Source organism: Papio anubis, chromosome 17 (genome assembly GCF_008728515.1).
Source record: "Papio anubis isolate 15944 chromosome 17, Panubis1.0, whole genome shotgun sequence".
NCBI lineage: Eukaryota > Metazoa > Chordata > Mammalia > Primates > Cercopithecidae > Papio > Papio anubis.
The window spans coordinates 53,952,701-53,972,694 of record NC_044992.1 but is presented as its reverse complement, the minus strand read 5'-3'; the positions used below and the strand labels follow the sequence as shown (position 1 = coordinate 53,972,694).

General features: G+C 47.0%; 1 protein-coding gene and 1 pseudogene across 1 annotated transcript in view; both read right to left on the bottom strand.

Moving 5' to 3' along the window:
- Nucleotides 1-1,406: 1,406 nt before the first annotated feature.
- Nucleotides 1,407-19,994, bottom strand: part of MYL4 (myosin light chain 4) — a 35,289-nt gene continuing 16,701 nt past the window's right edge. Inside the window, exons 2-8 of the mRNA XM_031657653.1 lie at nucleotides 15,871-16,033; nucleotides 11,571-11,598; nucleotides 5,016-5,165; nucleotides 3,230-3,403; nucleotides 2,628-2,705; nucleotides 2,028-2,071; nucleotides 1,407-1,577 (exon numbers count right to left, since the gene is read on the bottom strand). Of these exons, the coding sequence (XP_031513513.1) occupies nucleotides 2,043-2,071; nucleotides 2,628-2,705; nucleotides 3,230-3,403; nucleotides 5,016-5,165; nucleotides 11,571-11,598; nucleotides 15,871-16,033 (622 nt within the window). The 3' untranslated portion in view covers nucleotides 1,407-1,577; nucleotides 2,028-2,042. The remainder of the gene's footprint in view (nucleotides 1,578-2,027; nucleotides 2,072-2,627; nucleotides 2,706-3,229; nucleotides 3,404-5,015; nucleotides 5,166-11,570; nucleotides 11,599-15,870; nucleotides 16,034-19,994) is intronic.
- On the bottom strand, nucleotides 4,330-4,449 carry LOC116271174 (annotated as a pseudogene).

Genomic DNA, 19,994 nt, shown 5'->3' with positions numbered 1-19,994 from the left:
TTTATTTCACCTTGGGGAGTTCTTGGGGATGTAGGGACTCCCTTTCTGGGATGACTGGATGACCGGACCCCTGTGCTCCCATTTAAATATTTCTACTCATATACGTGTGTCTTTAACTTCATCACATCATCTTGCTTCTTCTTCCCAATTGCTGGTTTTCAGGTGTCTCCTTTTCCCACATGCCTCTACCCACTCCCCTTCCCTCTCAGCCTGAGGTTCATGACCTCTGACCCTGACTCTTTCCAAGGCATTGAGCTGGAATCCTGTGTCTGGAGTCAATGAGATGTCCAGAACAGGCAGGACTGAACCAAGTACCGGGAACTTTGCACTCAGAGGAAGAGGCACCTAAAAAAGCAAGGATCAAACCAAAGCGTGGTCCATCTATACAATGGGATATGATTCCGCCTTAAAAAAGGAACATGAGGACATTGTGCTAAGTGAAATAAGCCAGCCACAAAAGACAAACACTGTCTGATTTCACTTATCTAGAGAGGTCAAATTCATAGAAATGGAAAGTAGAATGCTGATTGCCAGGGGCTGGGGGAAGGAGGGAATGGGGAGTAGTTTAATGAGTACGGAGTTTCTGCTGGTGGAAATGAAAAGGTTCTGGAGATTGATTACTGATATGGTTTAGCTGTGTCCCCACTCAAATCTCATCTTGAATTCCCACGTGTTGTGGGAGGGACCCAGTAGGAGGTAACTGAATCATGGGGTCAGGTTTTTCCCATGCTGTTCTCACGATAGTGAATAAGTCTACAAGAGCTGATGGTTTTTAAAACAGGAATTTCCCTGCACAAGCTCTCTTTGCCTGCCGCCATCCATGTAAGGTGTGCCTTTGCTCCTCCTTGCCTTCCACCATGATTGTGAGGCCTCCCCAGCCATGTGGAACTGTAAGTCCAATAAACCTCTTTTTCTTCCCAGTTTCAGGTATGTCGTTATCAGCAGCATGAAAAGAGACTAATACCACTACATGACAATGTGAATATAGCTTACTCTACTGAATTGTATGCTTAAAAATGGTTAAGAAGGTAAATTTTATATTATGTGTATTTTACAACAATTTTTGTTTAAAAGCAGCAACAGCAAGGACCACAGGAGGAGTCCCTGCCTCAGCCTGGCCTCTCTGCCTGCCACCTGGAGGTGTGATAAGGTAGAGGGTGAGCCAGAAGGGAATGAAACTCCTCCAGGTGACAACTCCTCAAGCTGCTGGCCTTCCAGAGCTTACTCTCCTGAGTCTGACCCCAATATCTCTAGATCCACAGGCTTTTGTCCTTGTCTCCTAGCTCCCAGATGCTACTCATTTCTCTGAGCACACATGAGACCGCAGGTGACATTATCGCACACACACCACAAACCAACTCAATCTGTTAATTAGTTTTTTAAAAAACAAACAAAACAGAGACTGGTCATAATCCCGGAGCCCAGCCTGGCCGTATTGGAGCAGTTTATTAACAGGGAGGGCCTGTAAGGTCCTTGGGGCAGCGGTGTGGTGATAAGTCGAGGACTCCATCTCAGCTCAACCATCCGGGGCCTCTCTCTAACTCACCCTGGTATGGCTAAGGCCAAGGGCCAGGCACCTGAAAGAAAGTGCTAGGTGGAAAGGGCATTTCAGCCTCCTATACCCAGCCCCTTACCACACCCAGGGGGATCACAGGGAGAACCTAGGGAAAGAAGTGAGGAAGAACAGGGTCAAGAGCACAGGCCAGGGACTCTCTCTTCCACCTGGGATCTGGTTTTCTCACTCCCAGGAGCCTGTACAGGAGACCTCAGGCCTGAGGGAAGGGTGTTGCCTTGAGAGATCCTGGGAGAGGCAAGAGGATGTGACTGACAGGGTCAAGACAGGGAGAACAGGCAAAGGCAGGCAGGAGACAGGAGACGGTGAGTGAGCAGGGCTGTCCCCACGTCCTGATCCCAAGTGGTTTCCTCTTAAGGGGTCAGGGCTGGGGCAGACGCCTTCTAGGGCATGTGGTGGTATTCTTAAGGCCCTAAGTGACCCCAGAAGGGACCGGGGGGGAGGCTGCACTCACCTGGAAGACTCTGCTTCACCCCGACATGATGTGCTTGACAAAGGCTAGGAAAGAAGTGAAAATCAGTTGCCGTATGGCTCAGCACCTCTAGGCCCATAAACCACTTGTCCCTTCTCCACACTGCCTGACTTCCAACCCTCCCACTCTCCTTTCTCCAGACTGTGTAGTTCCTGCTCTTATTTGGGGGTTGGTGGGGAGAAGGTGGAAGAAGGGCAAACATTTAAACTCTGCTCTGTGCCCACTCTCTGTGCTCATTCTCAACACAAATGGAATGCACTACATTATCTCTATGAATCCCCACAGCCTTGAGAAAGGTGCCAGCATCACCCCTATCCCTCAGACGGGAAAACTGAGGCTCAGAGAAAAGAAGTGACTTAATCGAGTCCACCAGCTAATATATCACAGAGCTAGCTGCAAAATCCATGCTCCCACCATTACACTAGGAGGTTCACTCACAAGATGGAAAAGAACAATATCCAATAGGGGGTCTACCAAAGCCCACATCAGACACACACTCCCCAGTTCCTGGGCCTACCCCACCCAAGCTGTTCCCACGCTACCATCCCTGGCTGCCCTGGGAAGCAAGGCGTGGCTTAATACCTTCATAATTGATGCAGCCATTGGCATCCTCCTGCCCAGCTAACAGCTGCTCCACTTCAGCCTCAGTCATCTTCTCTCCTGCAATGGGTTTGGGAGGTGGTGCGCTCTTAATTACAGATGGCAAAGGAGGAACTGGCAATACCCAAATACCCCCATAAGTCTGAAGGTTCAAGACTGCCTGGATCTGGGAAGTGGTTCAAACCAAGCCTCCCCCAAATGCTTTGAAGGGTGGGGTCAAGGGTCTTAAGGTTTTGCCCAGTCTCCGAAGCCTCCCCCCTGCCTTACAGCTGCCAGGGCCTCAGTGTTTCAGGCAAAGACAAGGAAAGAAGCCCTGAGTCCCACCTCTCAGGCCTCAGCAGTAACCCCTGCTCTGCCAACCTGCTCTCCCCTCCTCTCCCAAACCCTGGTACCTGCTGAGCAAACCCAACTGGGGATGGTTGTTCTTGCAGAACCCAGGGAGGCAGGGCCTGGATCAGGTCATTATCCTCAGGATGCAAAGACCCTTGTATACCACCCCCCAACCCAACCAGTATATGTCACCTTGGCACCTCCCACCCCTCCATTCCTCCCACTTGGTCTTCATCTCTGCCCAGCTGGCATACCCAGGGTGGCAAGGACGTGCCGAAGCTCAGCACCCATGACTGTGCCATTGCTCTCCTTGTCAAAGACACGCAGGCCCTCCACAAAGTCCTCATAGGTGCCCTGCTCCTTGTTGCGGGAGATGTGCTGCAGGATGGGCAAGAACGTCTCAAAGTCCAGCATCTTGACATTCATCTCTTTAGGCAGGCAGGGTAGAGAAAGAGAAAGCAACGTGAGCTGGTGCTCAGGGGAGCAGAGGGTCAAGAGGGGGCCTCACCCCAAGTCTGGCAGCACCCAGGGCTCGGGCTACAGCCACTTCTGGGTGGTATACCCATTAGTGCTCCTGGAGAACACAGAGCTGCCCATCCAAGCAAGGCAGGGGACTGGGGGCTGGGGAGACAGTCTCAGGGGCCTTCTTTTCTCAGTGAAAGGAGAAGGGTGGAAGGAAAAAGGAGCCCTCCACCCAGACCTCTGAGCACCAGGTGGCCAACCCAGTGAAGGAGCTGAGGGTAGCAGCAGCAGGATGTGAGGGGCCCGAAGTGCCACGCAGCCCGGGCCTCACTCTCAATTTAGACCCTTGACATGTGACAGACCTATAATCACAGGGGCAAACAGACAGGACTGAAAAAAGAAATGTTTGCACCACTCTGCATGGGGTCCCATCACTAGAGCACATTGCTTGAAGCTACTCTGAATCAATAATTTTTATAAATTCGCAGTTCTCTTGTGAACAGCGCACTTCTCCCACATGGTAGTGTGTTAAAAAGCTTTAATTTAATAGAGGCAAACTATTTTTAAATACCACCAATGTGGGCATTTCTTTCTTTTATAAGCACCCAGGACTTGCTTCTGACTTCTGAGACACAAGCTCCTAGCCCTCTGGTCCTTTTCTGCCCACGTCCTTCACCCCCACGGTTATCTTCAGCCAGAGGAGAAGGGGAAAGGGCCAGAACCAAGGGATGGAGGGGGGAACCAATATGGGACCCAGGAAGCCTCCAGAGATGGCCCGCCCTTGCTGAGAGGCTCACCCCACCCCAAATCCCATGCCAACACCACTGAGGAGAAGCATGTGTGTGTGTTTTAGAGCAGCTGTTAACTTGACTGGCACACATGACAGATGACATTACAAATGGGACACACACCCTTGCACCACTTTTCATCTGCCGTAACAAGGACTGACGGAAGCACAGCTCACACATGAGTATGAACACTCAACGGTCGCACTTATGAGCTGCAAAAGAATTGTTTGCACCACTTTCTAAACACTCACTCACCAAAACCTATTGAAAAGCAAATGAATGCAAGAGGCAGCATGTAGAGCTAAGAATCTTGAAGCTGCTCTAATTCATATCAAACAATTTGTAAAAGTCAGTACTCCAACCATTATTAGAAACAAATGATTTGTAATACAGCTCACGATGGCCAGCACAGGATACTGGGTGCTGTGACAGATGCCTCTCCTGAGAGCTCCTGGGCTGGGGAGTGAGAACCATCAGTTACCAGATTTCCAGATTCCCACCCAGCCTTCCTCAGACACTGAGGCAACAGAATGTAGCTCCTGCCCCGCAGGAGCTCCCAACCTCGTGAGGGAAACAAGCCCAGGCTACCTTCCTCCAGGGTCACTTAAGTACGGGACGTCTAGAAAAATTCTCAAAGTGGGACTAGGGTAAGCTGGGTAGGGGAGGCTGGTCCTGAGGGGCTAAAGCGGGAGAAGAGAGAGCCCAGATGGCAGAGAAAATCTGGACAAGGAGGGAGCCCAGAGGCTGCAAGTTGGACCCTGGGAGAGGTCTGCCATGCAGACCCACTGACCTTCGGGCTTGGGCTTGCCCAGCACGCGCAGCACCTCGGCGTTGGTAGGGTTCTGACCCAGGGCCCGCAGTACATCCCCGCACTGGCCGTAGGTGATCTTCATCTCTCCAGTTGGGGTCCGATCAAACAATGAAAAGGCCTCTTTGAACTCTGTGAAGAGAAGACCCAGCCATACCCCCCCAATCCCCATTGAAGGTGGTGGCTGGTGGCCAATCAGCCTCCACCAAGCTGAATAGTAGGTGCGTGTGGTTGTTAAAATATTCCAATATTTCTCTTTGTCCATTAGCCTAGGCCCTCCCTCGAACCCGTCCCCATCTCATCTTCTGCCAAACCAAGAGGCAGCCTGGTGCCTCCATGACCCATTCTAGGGCTGGGCCTGGGGTCTCTTCTATTGCTTCATTGTTATAAAATTCGAATGTTGGGAGGCTGCAGCACGAGAATCGCTTGAGCTCGGGAGGCAGAGGTTGCAGTGAGCCGAGATAGCACCACTACACTCCAGCCCGGATGACAGAGTGAGACTCCATCTCAAAAAAAAAAAAAAAAAAATTCAAATGTCTCCCTGGTTTCCACCCCTCCCACCCACACATCCTGCTCTGGTGTAGGTGAGGTTCCTGACTGCTGAAATGACAGACAAGTGAAAATAGCACTGGCCCGGAACTGAGGATTCCTAAATTCTCATCTTGGCTCTGCCTCAGAGTGCAGGATAAGCTGGGCTGGGTCTCAGCTTCCTGTGCACACAAAGGGAGTGACAACTCCACCCCACTCCCTGGGCCTGTCACTGTGAGAGCGAAGGGAGGTTGCAGTGTGTGGAAGCATTTTACAAAGTGATAAGACCGCTGGAAAGTCAGCTATTATCAGTACTGCCTGTTCCAGGCTGAAAGGCGGCTCCCAGGCCTGATGAGGCAGTTGTCAGACCACCCCAGCTCTGCCATCCACTTGCATATGGCCTGGGGCAAACTATTAACCTCTGTGGGCCCTCGTTTTCTTAGCTCTAAGTGGAGATACAGTGATCACTTGAGCGGGTTGCAGGTGGGATCACAAAGCACGCCGAGCAATGGTAAGGCATATGGTAAGGGAATCGACAAATGGTGGTTACAACTGTTTCCCAGTTCTGTTTCCTACTTACCAGCCCAGAACCATAGGGACTGGACTCCTTGAAGGCAGCAGGGCAAATATCCCCGCAGCAAGACCAAAGGAAGGCACTCCTGGTCCCTTTTTCAAAGAACCGCAACTCTTCATTGATTTGTTTTTGTTTTGTTTTTGTTTTTGTTTTTGTTTGAGACAGAGTCTCGCTCTGTCATCCAGGCTGGAGTGCAGTGGTGTGATCTCAGTTAACTGCAACCTCCACCTCCCAGATTCAAGCAATTCCTGTGCCTCAGCCTCCTGAGTAGCTGGGATTACAGGCGCCCACCGCCACCACCACACCTGGCTAATTTTTGTACTTTAGCAGAGACTGGGTTTCACCATGTTGGCCAGGCTGGTCTCAAATTCCTGGCCTCAAGTGATCCATCTGCCTTGGCCTCTCAAGTGCTGGGATGATAGGTGTGAGTCACCACACCTAGGCCCAATTCTTCATTGATTGGGATTCAACCAGTTCATTAGTGGAGGTAATTTGGCCTGGGAGGGGCATTGAAGTTACCTTATGCTACCCACAAAGAAGTGGTTTACTAAGCAGATTAACAGTATAAGCCAAAAAAGAATTCATGAACTACTTAGGGGAAAAAGCCAGTTTTAATCCTTTCCAAGTACTTCTTTCTCTAGAGGCTGCATATGGATTATTTACAAATCATTCCACATATCACAGAAGATTCCCTGGACCTTAACTTTCAACTCTTTCTTAGGCTTTATATGAATTTAAAAGACATAAAACCACATTTCCTTCATATTACTGAATAATTGAGTTCAAATTTCATTCCCATTGCTTACTTGACTTTGGACAAATAAATATTTAACCTCTAAAAACATTTTATATAAATGGTACCTACATCATAGGTTTCTTTTTAGTTAGTTTTTTTTTTTTTTTTTTTTGGATGGAGTTTCACTCTTGTTGCCCATGCTGGAGTGCAATGGCATGATCTCGGCTTACCACAACCTCTGCCTCCCAGATTCAAGCAATTCTCCTGCCTCAGCCTCCCAAGTAGCTGGGATTACAGGCATGCGCCACCACGCCAGGCTAATTTTGTATTTTTAGTAGAGATGGGGTTTCTCCATGTTGGTCAGGTTGGTCTCAAACTCCCGACCTCAGGTGATCCGTGCACATCGGCCTCCCAAAGTGCTGGGATTACAGGTGTGAGTCACCACGCCTGGCTATCATAGGTTTCTTAAATTACATTCAAATTAATATAATAATGTATGTAAATATACTATGTGTATAAATACAATAATGTATGTAAAAAATTTTAACACAATGTCCAGCACATAGTAAATGCATAAACAGTGCGTCTAGTATTATCTTACTGAGTTTAATCCTAATTTGGATCACTTAACTGTGTGATCTTGGCCAAATCATTTAACCTCACTGAACCTTGGTTTCCTCCTTTGTAAAAAGGAAATAACACCTACCTCATAGCCTTGTTATAAGGATTTAATATTTTTATTTATTTTTTTGTTTTTATTTTTATTTTTTTGGAGACAAAGTCTTGCTCTGTCACCCGGGCTGGAGTGCAGTGGCACAATCTCAGCTTACTGCAACCTCCACCTCCCAGGTTCAAGCAATTCTCCTGCCTCAGCCTCCCTAGTAGCTGGGATTACAGGTACGTGCTACCACGCCCAACTAATTTTTTATACTCTTGGTAGAGATGGGGTTTCACCATGTTGGCCAGGCTGGTCTCAAACTCATGACCTCAAGTGATCCACCTGCTTCAGCCTCCCAAAGTGCTGAGATTACAGGTGTGAGCCACTGCACCTGGCCAGGATTTAATCTTTTTTACTTTTAAAACAATTAGCATGGTGTCTGGCACAAATTCAGTGCTCAATAAATACATATTTGTTAGTTGAATCTGAAGTCAGACTTTTTGATCTCCTAGTTCATTCAGAAGAGTGAGGTCAAGTTTAACAAAAGAGGAAGTCTCATCAAAAGAAAATGTAATGATGTGCCTGGCACAATGGTTCACGCCTGTAATCCCAGTACTTTGGGAGGCCGAAGTGGGAGGATCACCTGAGGTTAGGAGTTCGAGACCAGCCTGATGAACACGGAGAAACCCCATCTATACTAAAAATACAAAATTAGCTGGGCCTGGTGATGCATACCTGTAATCCCAGCTACTCGGGAGGCTGAAGCAGGAGCATCACTTGAAGCCGGGAGGCAGAGTTTGCAGTGAGCAGAGATCACACCATTGCACTCCAGCCTGGGCAACAAGAGCAAAATTCTGTCTCAAAAAAAAAAAAAAAAAAAAGATGTAATGATGCTTAATAAGAGGGTGAAACCTGAAGAGGAAGGTAATAAGAACAATGACCTATGATTTGAGCACTTACCATGAACCAGGCCCTGAGCAAATAATTTTGCATAGAACACTCTGTTAATCTTTATGAGGAAACCTTATGCTATCGGTATTATTATCCTCATTTAAAAGCCAATGTAGATATGACTTATGATCAACTATTAAGGAAACCAAGGAAATGATGGCGAGGAAGGAGGAAGAGGAGGACACCTACTTGTTATAACTGCTGATGCTCCAACCTATCGCCTGGCCTGCTGGGAAGTCTGGTATGCACATAAAAAAAATCAAACACTGATGTTTAGGACTACAACTAGAAAAAAAAAAAAAAAAAAAAAAAGCCAGTGTGATTTTCAGGTATTAGAGGTGATGTTCAAGGGTCCAGAAGAGACCTTTCCTCAATACTCTGCAGTAGTGTAGTCACCTGCTTACTACAGCAGTGACTCCCCTCTCTAAAAGAATACAGAAATCTGGAGAGGGATGAGAAGGAAGTCAAGGGTTAGAAGCTAATTCCTATGAGAAAAAAAAAAAAGCACAAAAGAAACTGGGAGACCAGGCACAGTGACTTAATGCCTATAATCCCAGCACTGTGGGACGCCAGAGGATTGCTTGAGGCCAGGAGTTGGAGCCTAGTCTGGGCAACATAGCAAGACCCCCATCTCTACAAAACATAAAAACAATGGTACATGCCTGTAGTACTAGCTACTCAGGAGACTGGGGTGAAAAGATTGCTTAAAACCAGGAATTCAAGGTTACGATGAGCTATGATAGCACCAATGCACTCCAGCCTAGGTGACACAGCAAGACGTTGTCTCAAAATAAAATAAAATGATAGCATAAAATAAAATGAAATAAAATAAAATAAAATAAAATAAATTGGGGCATGTCACCTAGAGAATATAAATCTTAGGAGGGATTTGAAAACTATCTCCAAATAGATGGAGGATATCTAGAGGATGCTGAATGGACTAGAATGTCTGAATTGAAACCCAAATACCCTCACTTTGTAGATAAGAAAATTAAGATTTAAAGAAGTGAAATGGCCAATAGTGGAAGAATTAGGGCTAATACGAAAGTCTCCTAATTCCACATTATGTTCTTTCCACCATAACATGAGAAAACCATTATCATCTTCACCAAAAAACAAATGAAAAGATCGCTGGGGTAAAATTAAAGGAAAAACAATTCTGATTCAACAGAAGGAAAAATGTCTTCAAGGTCGGAGGGATAAAAGATCAGAATGAGTTACCCCCTCCCCATCAGCCCTGAAAAGACACAACCATCTGTTCCAGTTGGCCATTTGGGAAGTTAAAATTTTAAATCATTAGTTGATTTTCCAGTCCTCACTAGTATCCTTGTGTTTCTATATCCACGTAAGTATATATTTAACTAAAATGCATTGAAATTAATGCTGACTGCAAGTGAGTATCCACTGAGTATTATGAAAACAGAGTCAGGCTCAATTCACTAGTTTCAAAAGGCATATGCCAGCTCTCACGCTGTATTTGTGGGTAAACCGGTGTCACTTTTTTGGAGAGCAACCTGGCAATAACCATTATAATTTAAAATGCACCATCCTTTAAACCACTGCTAGGAAGACCACCTGGGAAAAGAAAGCTGATATCCTCCAACCGGAAACATCTGAAAGCCTATCAATATAGTCCTGATTAAATTAAAAGGTTACACCTATGTGTGACAGTCTATATACTTGTTTAAAAGAATGAAGTAAAACTGTTCGTGTGGCTAGGCACGGTGGCTCACACCTGTAATCCCAGCACTTTTGGGAGGCCAAGGCGGGCAGATCATGAGGTGAGGAGATCGAGACCATCCTGGCTAACACGGTGAAACCCCGTCTCTACTAAATATACAAAAAAAATTAGCCGGGTGTGGTGGCGGGCGCCTGTAGTCCCAGCTCCTCGGGAGGCTGAGGCAGGAGAATGGTATGAACCTGGGAGGTGGAGGTTGCAGTGAGCGGAGATCACGCCACTGCATTCCAGCCTGGGCGACAGAGTGAGACTCTGTCTAAAAAAAAAAAAAAAAAGAACTGTTTGTGTTAATTGTGAAAAGATATCCAAATACTGTATATTACTAAATCCAAGTATATATTTAATAAAAGGTGGACAGTGTGTATCACATGGCTTGATTTGTATAAACTGTATACACTCATCATACATACACACAAGCTTGTGTATCATTATATATTTTTCTGAAAGGATACATAAACACCTGTCCACAGTGGTTGTCTTTGGGAGAGGAATCAGCATGGAAAAAAAGGATTTTTATTTTTTATTATTTACTTTTAAGTAATATGTGTGTGTGTGTTTGCTTTTTTGTTTTACCATGTGCAAATATTCATTTGATTTTTAAAAGGGAGTATGTGCTTAAAATGAGGGGGCTGGATTAGGTGACTGTTCAAGGTCCCTTCCAATTCCTATAATTTTATGTCCTGGAGGCATTCGGTGGGGGAAACAGAGGGATATACTGCAATGACAGTGAGTCCTGCTTTACAGCTGGGGGACATGGAGCATCACGTGATAAAACATTTCATTGGCCCTGTCACCATTAGTGGGTTAGCATCTTGGCAGACTTCATGGTGGCAGGAGAGGAAGCTGGTAAACTAAGGAGGGCTTTCCAATAATGGGAACAGAAATGAGGGCTTCCAAATATCTTAGATAGATCTTTGGAGTGGAGGAAAAAAGGCACTAACTTTTGTTAAGCATCTGCTGTGCTCCAAGCAGTCTGGCGGGGTAGTTGAGAAAACAGATCTGGAATCAGATTGCCTGAGTTTGAACCTGAGCTCTACTGCTGACCGCCATGTGAGACTGGGCAAGTCACCCCATCTCTATGTGTCTCCGTTTTATCACTTGTACATGGGGGAGGTAACAATTGCTACCTCATGGTGTTGTTATGAGAATTAAAGGAGTGAATCCATATAAAGTGCCTAGGACTGTGCCTGACACATGGTAAATGCTCAATACAGGTTTGCTATGATGATGATAGTGATTACTATTACCATGAGGACAACAACTACTCCTCCTCTTCTTCCTCCTCCTCCTTCTTCTCCTCGTCCTCCAGGAAAATGCAATAGAGACGGAGAGGTGGGGTTGTCCGTACTTACCTTCAATCTGGTCAGCAGTGAAGTCTATCTGCAGGGAGGGAAATAGAAGTGAGGGCTTGAATTGCTAAAAGCAATTGTAAAGGTCCCCAAAGGGAAGCAGAAGCAGAAGTGGCTTCCAATACAGTCTGGCCACCTCCAGCAGGCCACTGATAAGCAAGGAAGGAGACTTGTGCTAAGGGTAAAACACAAGTCTCCTGCTGAATGAGACACAACTGACAGGCTATAAAATACAGTCAGCCCTCCTCCCCAGCTTCAACCAACTCCGGATTGAAAATATTCAGAAAACAGTAAATAATCACATGACAATAAAATATAATACAAAAAATATACAACATAACTATCACATAGTATTTACATTGTACTAAGTATTATAAGTAACCTAGAGAGGATTTAAATTATACAGGAGGCTGTGTGTAGATTATATGCAAACTTTACATAGGAGGCTTGAGCATCCTCAGATTTTGGTATCCGTGGGGGTCCTGGAACCAATCCCCTACAGAGAACGAGGGACAACTGTAATGCAGACTCCAAAGTTCTCTCAATACCACTTATTAAGTGATGGTTCCAGGTAAGAGGGAAAGGGAAAGAAAAATTCGCTAGATAATTGTAGAACCTACACGGACTCCCTATTGCAATGCCTTTGGGTCAAAGGTAAATTCTTCATCCTAGCCACCCACAAACTGCCCTCCCTGTTGCCCCTTCAATCTCTTCCTAGTCCATAGTCCTCTGACAAGCTGCACTTCTGCCCTCTTTGGGCACCACCACTCCCCACCCTTTGACTCCTCTTTCTATCTGATTCTGATTTTAAATCCACTCCCTTCGATGAAGGCTTCCCACACCCCATCCCACTCCAGCCCCTCCTTCCGCACATGTCCCTAGTTAAGTACAATTTATAAGAGGCCATTGTTTTGTACTGAGCTCCTACACTAGGCCCAATAGACCAAACCAAAATAGATTCACTCATACTGAAGTTCCATATCACCAAGCTGAAACTAAGTTGTTGATCTGATTCTCCAAGAAATCAGGAAAGTGAGAGATAATAGCCAGATCCCCAAACAGGACCGTTTCAGCCAGCGTGATAAGAAAGTGCCATCTGCTTTAACGTTTACAAGAAAAGTAACTTTGCAATGCCAATTTGCATTTTGCCCTTCGTTTCTGCTTGCCTCTGCCCTTCTCTGTCTATAATATCACCTCCTCTGCTCGGCTCATTGTTACCAGATTCTAGACTCAAACATCAAAGCCAATTCAGATCTTAAAACTAAATGTGTTGTAATTTTGCCTTCTGACACACTCTTAGGCACTCTGGGACAGCAAGAGTAATTAGCATGGGCCCTCCACACTTCCTAATTGTTTCCAGTCATGCCTTTATGTGCACTCTGTCTCCTTGAAGCCACTGTTCCCTCAGGCAAGGATTCTTGTTATTGTTCACTGAAATGCTTAGTACATAGTAGGCACTGAAAAAGTATTTGTTGCAGGAAGTAATACATTTTGGACTTCCCCCTCATAATGCATAATAATTTAATGCTGAGTACAGAAGAGGAGAGTGAATGACAATGGCCAAGCGTAAGCCATCATTTTATTTTATTTTATTTTTTATTCTTATTTTTTCAGATGGAGTTTCACACTTGTCACCCAGGCTGGAGTGCAATGGTGCAACCCTGGCTCACTGCCACCTCTGCCTCCCAGGTTCAAGCAATTCTCCTGCCTCAGTAGCTGGGATTACAGGCGCCCACCACAATGCCCAGCTAATTTTTGTATTTTTAGTAGAGACAGGGTTTCACCACGTTGGCCAGGCTGGCCTCGAACTCCTGACCTCACGTGATCCACCTGCCTCCACCTCCCAAAGTGCTGAGATTACAGGCATGACCCACCGCACCCAGCCCAAGTCATCATTTTGATTTAAGATCTTGTATGTTACCTCTTGGTCCTTATGCACCCCACCCACCCCACCCCATCCCATCCCATCCCATCCCCTCTCCACTGGTGGTGCTTCCAATCCTGGAGCCTCTTCTTCAAGTGCCATCATTCCTAGTACTAATTCTGCTGCTGCTTGTGCTGTGCCCATCCCATCTCCTCATCTCCAAGAACTGACCTCCATTCATGAGGACCCAGAGGTGGCAGCCATGAACTGGGGATGGGTTGGGGCAGTGGAGAGTTAACCGGGTTGGAAAAAAAACTAGCTGTGGCCAGGAATAGACTTTGCCAAAAGTGGGGGGTGGTCAGAAAGTTAAAGGAACCCCCTAGATGGGGTGAAGGATGCTCTGCATTCACTCTCTGAGGAAAAGCACCGTTTGCCTTACTTTGCAATGCTTTAAGTACCAGGAATAAACATGTAAGAGCAATTAATGTAAAAACATAAAATCTCAATAGATGTGGTCATAACTACACACATTGGGCTTAAGTTTGCTTCTGTTCTGTCTTCGAATCTTTTTTATAATTTATTTATTTATTTGTAGAGACGAGGATCTTGCCATGTTGCCCGGGCTGGACTCAAATGCCTGGCCTTAAACGACCCTCCCGCCTCGGCCTCCCAAAGGGTTGGGATTATAAACATGAGTCACCTCACCTGGCTTCTGCTCTATCTTGGAGGAAAGAACCTTCTAATCAAAGGAACTGGGTAAGTATAACACAATAATAGGGAAAATGGCTCTCATAAAGATACCTATTTTTTTTTTCCTACTTCAAAGCAACTTCAACAACCCCCAACAACGCCCATGAAGATGCAGACATGGAAAAGAGGATTGCAACCAGGGGTGCAATTTCTCATGGGTGAGAAATTGAGAGAGGAGAGTGAATGAAAGAAGTGACAGGCCAAGGGAAGGACACCAGTTTGATGCCACTAGGCAGCTGTTGCCCAGACACCAGGGACCAGGCCTGGCAACCCACCCAAAGGCACAGTGCTTTATGGGAACAAATCAGAAATGAAGGCGAGGAGGGATCTTGAAGGGGGAAATAGCTTTTCCTGCCAGGCTCAGCTTGTAGAGGGAGTGATGTATGACCTAGAAAACCTGTAGGTGTTTTCAGGGTCCTACAGGAGCCTCAGTTTCCCCAGAGTGAGCCATAACCAAGTTCAGAAATGGGGCAATTGCCTCCATCTCTTGGCTAAGCAGTTCCACCTTAACTCCTGCCCCTTGTGGGGACTGGGTCTTTGGCATAATAATTGTAGGGTTATCCCGGCTGTGGGTATGAGAGGAATTCTCAGAGGGCAGGGAGGTCATACAACTAGAGCTCTGGGTTCTAATTTCCCTGCCTGCTTGTCACGGAACCTGGTCCTGTGCTCTTATTTTGACCTGATACCTCACCACCCCCAGCCCTGTCCTGAGGCTGAGATCCCTGGGGGCTCAGCACTCCCAACCTGTTATTAATAGCTCTTCATACCAGTAGCCACTTGACCTCTTCCATTCTGGTGCCAAGGCTTAAAACTGCTCCTCTCCAGAGGTCTCTGGCCCCCTCTCTCTTCAGCCCACCCCTCTCCCACCAGTTCCATTCCTTCAGCAGCTGGGCCAGAGAGCTGGGAGGTCTAACATGACTGAGTCAGCAGGCAGGGCCCACACCAGCTCCAGGGAGAGGAATGTTTTGTGTGAGGAGAGCAGGGTGGGGCAAAGGAACCAGGCCCAGCTTCCTGATCCAGTCGGAGAGAGGGTCTCAGCCCCGGTTGGGCCAGTCCTCTGCATGCTACAGATAGGAACCCAGGCTAAGGCCACAGAAGGAAAGGCCTGTCTGGGTAAGGAAAGAGAAGACAGGAATCCAAGCTCCTCTTACCTTAACCACAACCTCCTTCCCACCCTGCCTTCACCTGCCATAAGAATGTTTGTGAGTGAAGCCTTTCCCAAACTGCCGTGCACAGGGAGGATATTCCCTCACTGTTTATATCACTTACTCCAAGTTACACTGGCAGCTCCCCTGTGTCTGTTCTCCATAAAGATATCCCACTACCTCCTAGGAAAAGGCTAGTCTCTTTTACTTTGCTATGGTGGTCCTCACAATGCCTTATAAAAGGGTGGATGAATGGTTGGTTGTATCTCTCTCCATTCCCAACTAGCTGCACAAATCTAGGGTAGCAGGACAGGGCTCCCTCAAAGCAGCACCTCATTCTTGATGGAAAAGGTTTATGACCCTATCTCCCCCTCATCAATCAACCCCAACACCCGCTCCACTGCCCCATGGGACTGCGGTCTGGGTCATGGACACCCTAGTCCTCATCCCAGTCCGCCCCACATAAAGTAGATCTCTAAGCTCCAGAGCAAAAGGACTCTGCATGTCATCCCCACCTCTATCCCAATGGCTGAGCCTCACTTACCTTTACACTCTTGGGGTCAAAGGCAGGTTCCCTGGGAGCCTCAGGAGCTGGGGCAGGGGCTGGTGCAGGGGCTGGAGCTGGAGCTGGCTTGGCCGCCTCCTTCTTAGGCTCAGGCTTCTTGGGAGCCATGTTGTCTTGTTGGGATCTTCGGCAGAGGAGTGATCTAAGAAGAAACCAAGAGACGTGGCGTCTGGGAGATGAGATAGGAGCCTGGGCCGCCTCCCTTCCCTTTTATCCTGGGCAGGAGCCCCCACAGAGGGGCTGGGTGAGAGCAAGAGCAACTGCTGCTGACTATAAAAGGAAGAAACGCCAGCAGGGTACAGCTGACAACTGTGTATTGTCACCAGGTTTGGGGCCACCAGCCCCCTCCCCTTCACGCCACACCTCTCTCTTCACCTCTAGGACAGGCTGATCCCTTCCTGCCAATTGGTGGAAACCCACAAGGACCAGGGAAACAGACCTTCTCAAATATGCCAGAGCAGCCGGAGAGATGAGCTGACTTGAGCAGTTGATAACCCTCACACAAAGCCCAGGGGAGGGTGAGGCTTTTTTTAGCCCCTCCTGAGCAGAGGCAGCCCACTGCACATTCCTTCTAAGCCAAGATCCTTTAAGCTGAGAGCCACTCTGGGCCCTCAGCTCTGCCTAGAGGCCCAACTCTCCAGGCGTGGAGCTCCGAAGTAACAGCTGGTCCAGCCAACCCACACTGCCCCACACCCTCCCAACTCACAGAGTGAAAGCCTCCATTTTCCAGAGCAGGCATCCCAGGAACTCCACAGACCTCAGATCCCTGGATCTACCCCCTTACACACAACCTCAATCATTCATTCAACAAGTAGTGAGCACTTAACCCACGCCTAGGCACCTAGGAGAGAAGCAGACAGACGTGGTAGAAAGTCGAGGAGATTGAGGGTCAGAAAACTTGGGGTCTAGTTTTCACTCTACCCCTAACTCATTCTGTGCTCTGTGTGTGTGTGTGTGTATAGTGCTTACTACTATCAGTACCAGGAACTGTTAAGTGCTATTCATATAAAATGTCATTAAATCTTCACCACAGTCCTATAAGGTAGATACTATTTTGTTTGTTTGTTTTAACAGAAACAAGGTATCGGTCTGTTGCTCAGGTTGGAGTGCAGTGGCGCAATCACATTTCACTGCAGCCTCGTCTTTCCTGGCTCAAGCGATTCTCCCACCTCAGCCTTCCCAGTAGCTGGTACTATAGGTGCGTACCACCACACCTGGCTAATTTTGGGGGAGTTTTTTTGTGTTTTGTTTTAGTTAGAGATGAGGTCTTGCTAAATTGCCCAGGTTAGTCTTGAACTCCAGAGCTCAAGGGATCCACAAGGCTCGGCCTTCCAAAGCGCCAGGATTACAGGCATGAGCCGCCAAGCCAGTCCAGGTAGATACTATTATTATTTTCATTTTACACCTGGGGAGATTGAGACTAAAACTGGTTGAATAACTTGGCCAAGGTCACTCAAATAATTAGCTATAAGCTGGGATTAGACTCTAGATATGTCTGATTCTAAAGTCTATGCTTGAATAATGTATATGATAATCCAGTTATGAGGGAGAGGCATACAAGTTTGCGCATTCATTGGAAAGATCAGGATGGATACACACTGAACCGTTAACAGAGACACCTCTGGGGACCTAAGGGGTAAGGGTGGGAGGATAACAGCAATTTGCAGTTCTTTACTTTTTTCACTTCCTGTATTAATGGAAATTTTTATAACGAGCATTTACTGTTTATGTAAAAAAAACTTAGAAAGTCAACAAAATAATTCAGAAAAAACAACAAAAAAGCGTATGTATCCACTACACAAAACTGCTTTGCCCTGAACCTTCAGACTCTACCGTTCAGGGGAAAAGAGAAATAAAGGTGAGAGAAGCAAAAAATCACTTGCCTTTCTAGGCCCAGTTTCCTCACCTATAAAGCAAGATTGCTAGACCACAGAACTCCTGGTTGCTGTTAGCTCCTAAGCCTGCAATTCTGGGTGCCCTGGAACCCACATCTGCCCATTCCCCAGCTCTCTAACCACAGGTTCCATGCCCCAAATCATTGCTTTCAGAGCCAGAAGGACCCTTAGAGATCATCTGGCCCCATCCTGTTTTACAGGCAAGGAATCTAAGGTCCAAGGAAACGTTTAAGTTGCCTCAAGACATTCAGCTACTTACAGGCAGAGCTGGTCCAACTAATTCTGTTTCCCAGGGTGCAGTGCTCTCTGTAGCACACTGCTCTTCACTGCTCCTCCTGTAGCCTGTACACGCTTACTGGTGGTGACAGAGAAGCCCTCAAAGGAAACAGGCAGGAAAAAGTGCCAGGACTTGCTCAAGGGGATATTAGAACAAGACCAGGGCCCAGACTCGAGCCCAGCCCTGGTCCTGAGCTGGGAAGGCGGGTCCTTTGCTCTGTTTACCTCACCTCCTCCCCTCATCTTCTGCCTCACCTCTCTTCCTTGTCGGCTACCAAACTTGATCCCTTGTACCCTCGATCGCACTTTCTATAATCCCTGTCAGTCCTCTCCCTGACCTACCCCATTCCCCACGGGGGTTGGGAGTTCAGGTTGTTGGTGATGGGGAAGGAGAAAAAGTGGAAACCCAGGCCCTCCTCCTTCTCCACCTCCACCTGCATCCCTTCCTGGACTGCATCCTGCAGAGTCTGTGCAAAAATATACAAACTGGGATTTCTGTAAAAAGCTGCAGGATAGAAGCTGGGAGACCCAGGCACTAGTCCTGACTTTGCCAGCCACTTCCCCTCTCTGGGCTTCAGCTTGCTTATTTTAAAAGGAAAAATAATCAGGAGGCTTTCAAACCATGTTCAACAGAATTCTGAGACTAGAATCTTGCTATCTTGCTTTATACATGACATGCTTCTGGCTGCAAGGGACATAGAAAGGCCAGGCCTTGGAGCTCCTTCCACCACCATCACTTCAGTCATCACCACTCCTGTGTTTTACATACCGGAATTCCCAGTGTGTAAAACAGTATCATTTTCTAATGGTTACATGGCTTAATTTTTTTTTAAATAATCACTGAATGGCACATGCCCCCTTCCAGTTAAAACACGCACACACAACAAGTTGTTATTATGTTATTGTCATAGTTATTCTACAAAGATGTATGATCCTCAGAAGAAAAAGCTGGAAGGTTGTTCTTTTCTTTTCTTCCTTTCCTTTCTTCCCCCACCCCCCACCGCCACCCTTCTTTTCTAAAGTCTAAGAAGCAAAATGTCAAGTCTGCATGGGAACAGAGCTATGAGGTTAGAAAGCTGGGAAAGCCGAATGGGGCTCCGGAGGCATCCAAAATCACGCAAGGACTGTGGACTCTGGAGGTACGCAGTGATGGGTCTGAAGCCTGGTTTTGCCACTTTCTAATCTAGGCCTGAGTGGCCTCAGGACCTTTGAGGGTAAACATTTCCTTTTCAAATTGTCATGAGATTTGTATGAAATAATGTGAGTAGGGCACTGCAAACAACCTCTGCCATGTAGGAAACATTCAAAGAGATTCATTTCACTTTCCTTTGCCCAGCAGGTTGAAGCTAGAGCTGCATTCAGGCTTCCCAGATTTGGAACTTCCAGAGAGAGGTCCACATGAGAAAGGGACAAGGTAAGATGACAGTGGCTACAGGGATTTTAAGGTGTGGGATTAGGAACGATGAAGAGGTGGAAAGGAATGGAAGTGGGGGAAGGGCAGCCGCTGGGAACTCATGGTGTAAAATATTTGTGGCTCAGAAAGCATGTGGCAGGTCTCTAGGGCCAGGCGGCCTGTCTGACGGAGAACACTCAGAGAAGGCATGCCCAACCACCTGAAACCTTAGGCACAGGTTCCCCAGCAGGGGAGAAGACGCTCCTCAAATCAGTTTCAGATTCGTTTTCGGCAGCCCCAGTGAAAAAAGTGCCTTTTTTCAGAAACAACTGGAGGAGAGCTGTGGTTTCAGGCAAAGAGCCATGCATGAAGAAGCAACATATCAACCCCTGGCCTTGTTTTTACTAAAATTCATGATGCCGCGCTTCATGAGAGCCCAGTAACTGGAGTCCGAGTTTCCATCTTATGGTCTTCATTCTGTTTCGTGGCCAGTGACTTTCACCTTCAAATCTTACCAATCGAGAGAGTATCCTTCCCAG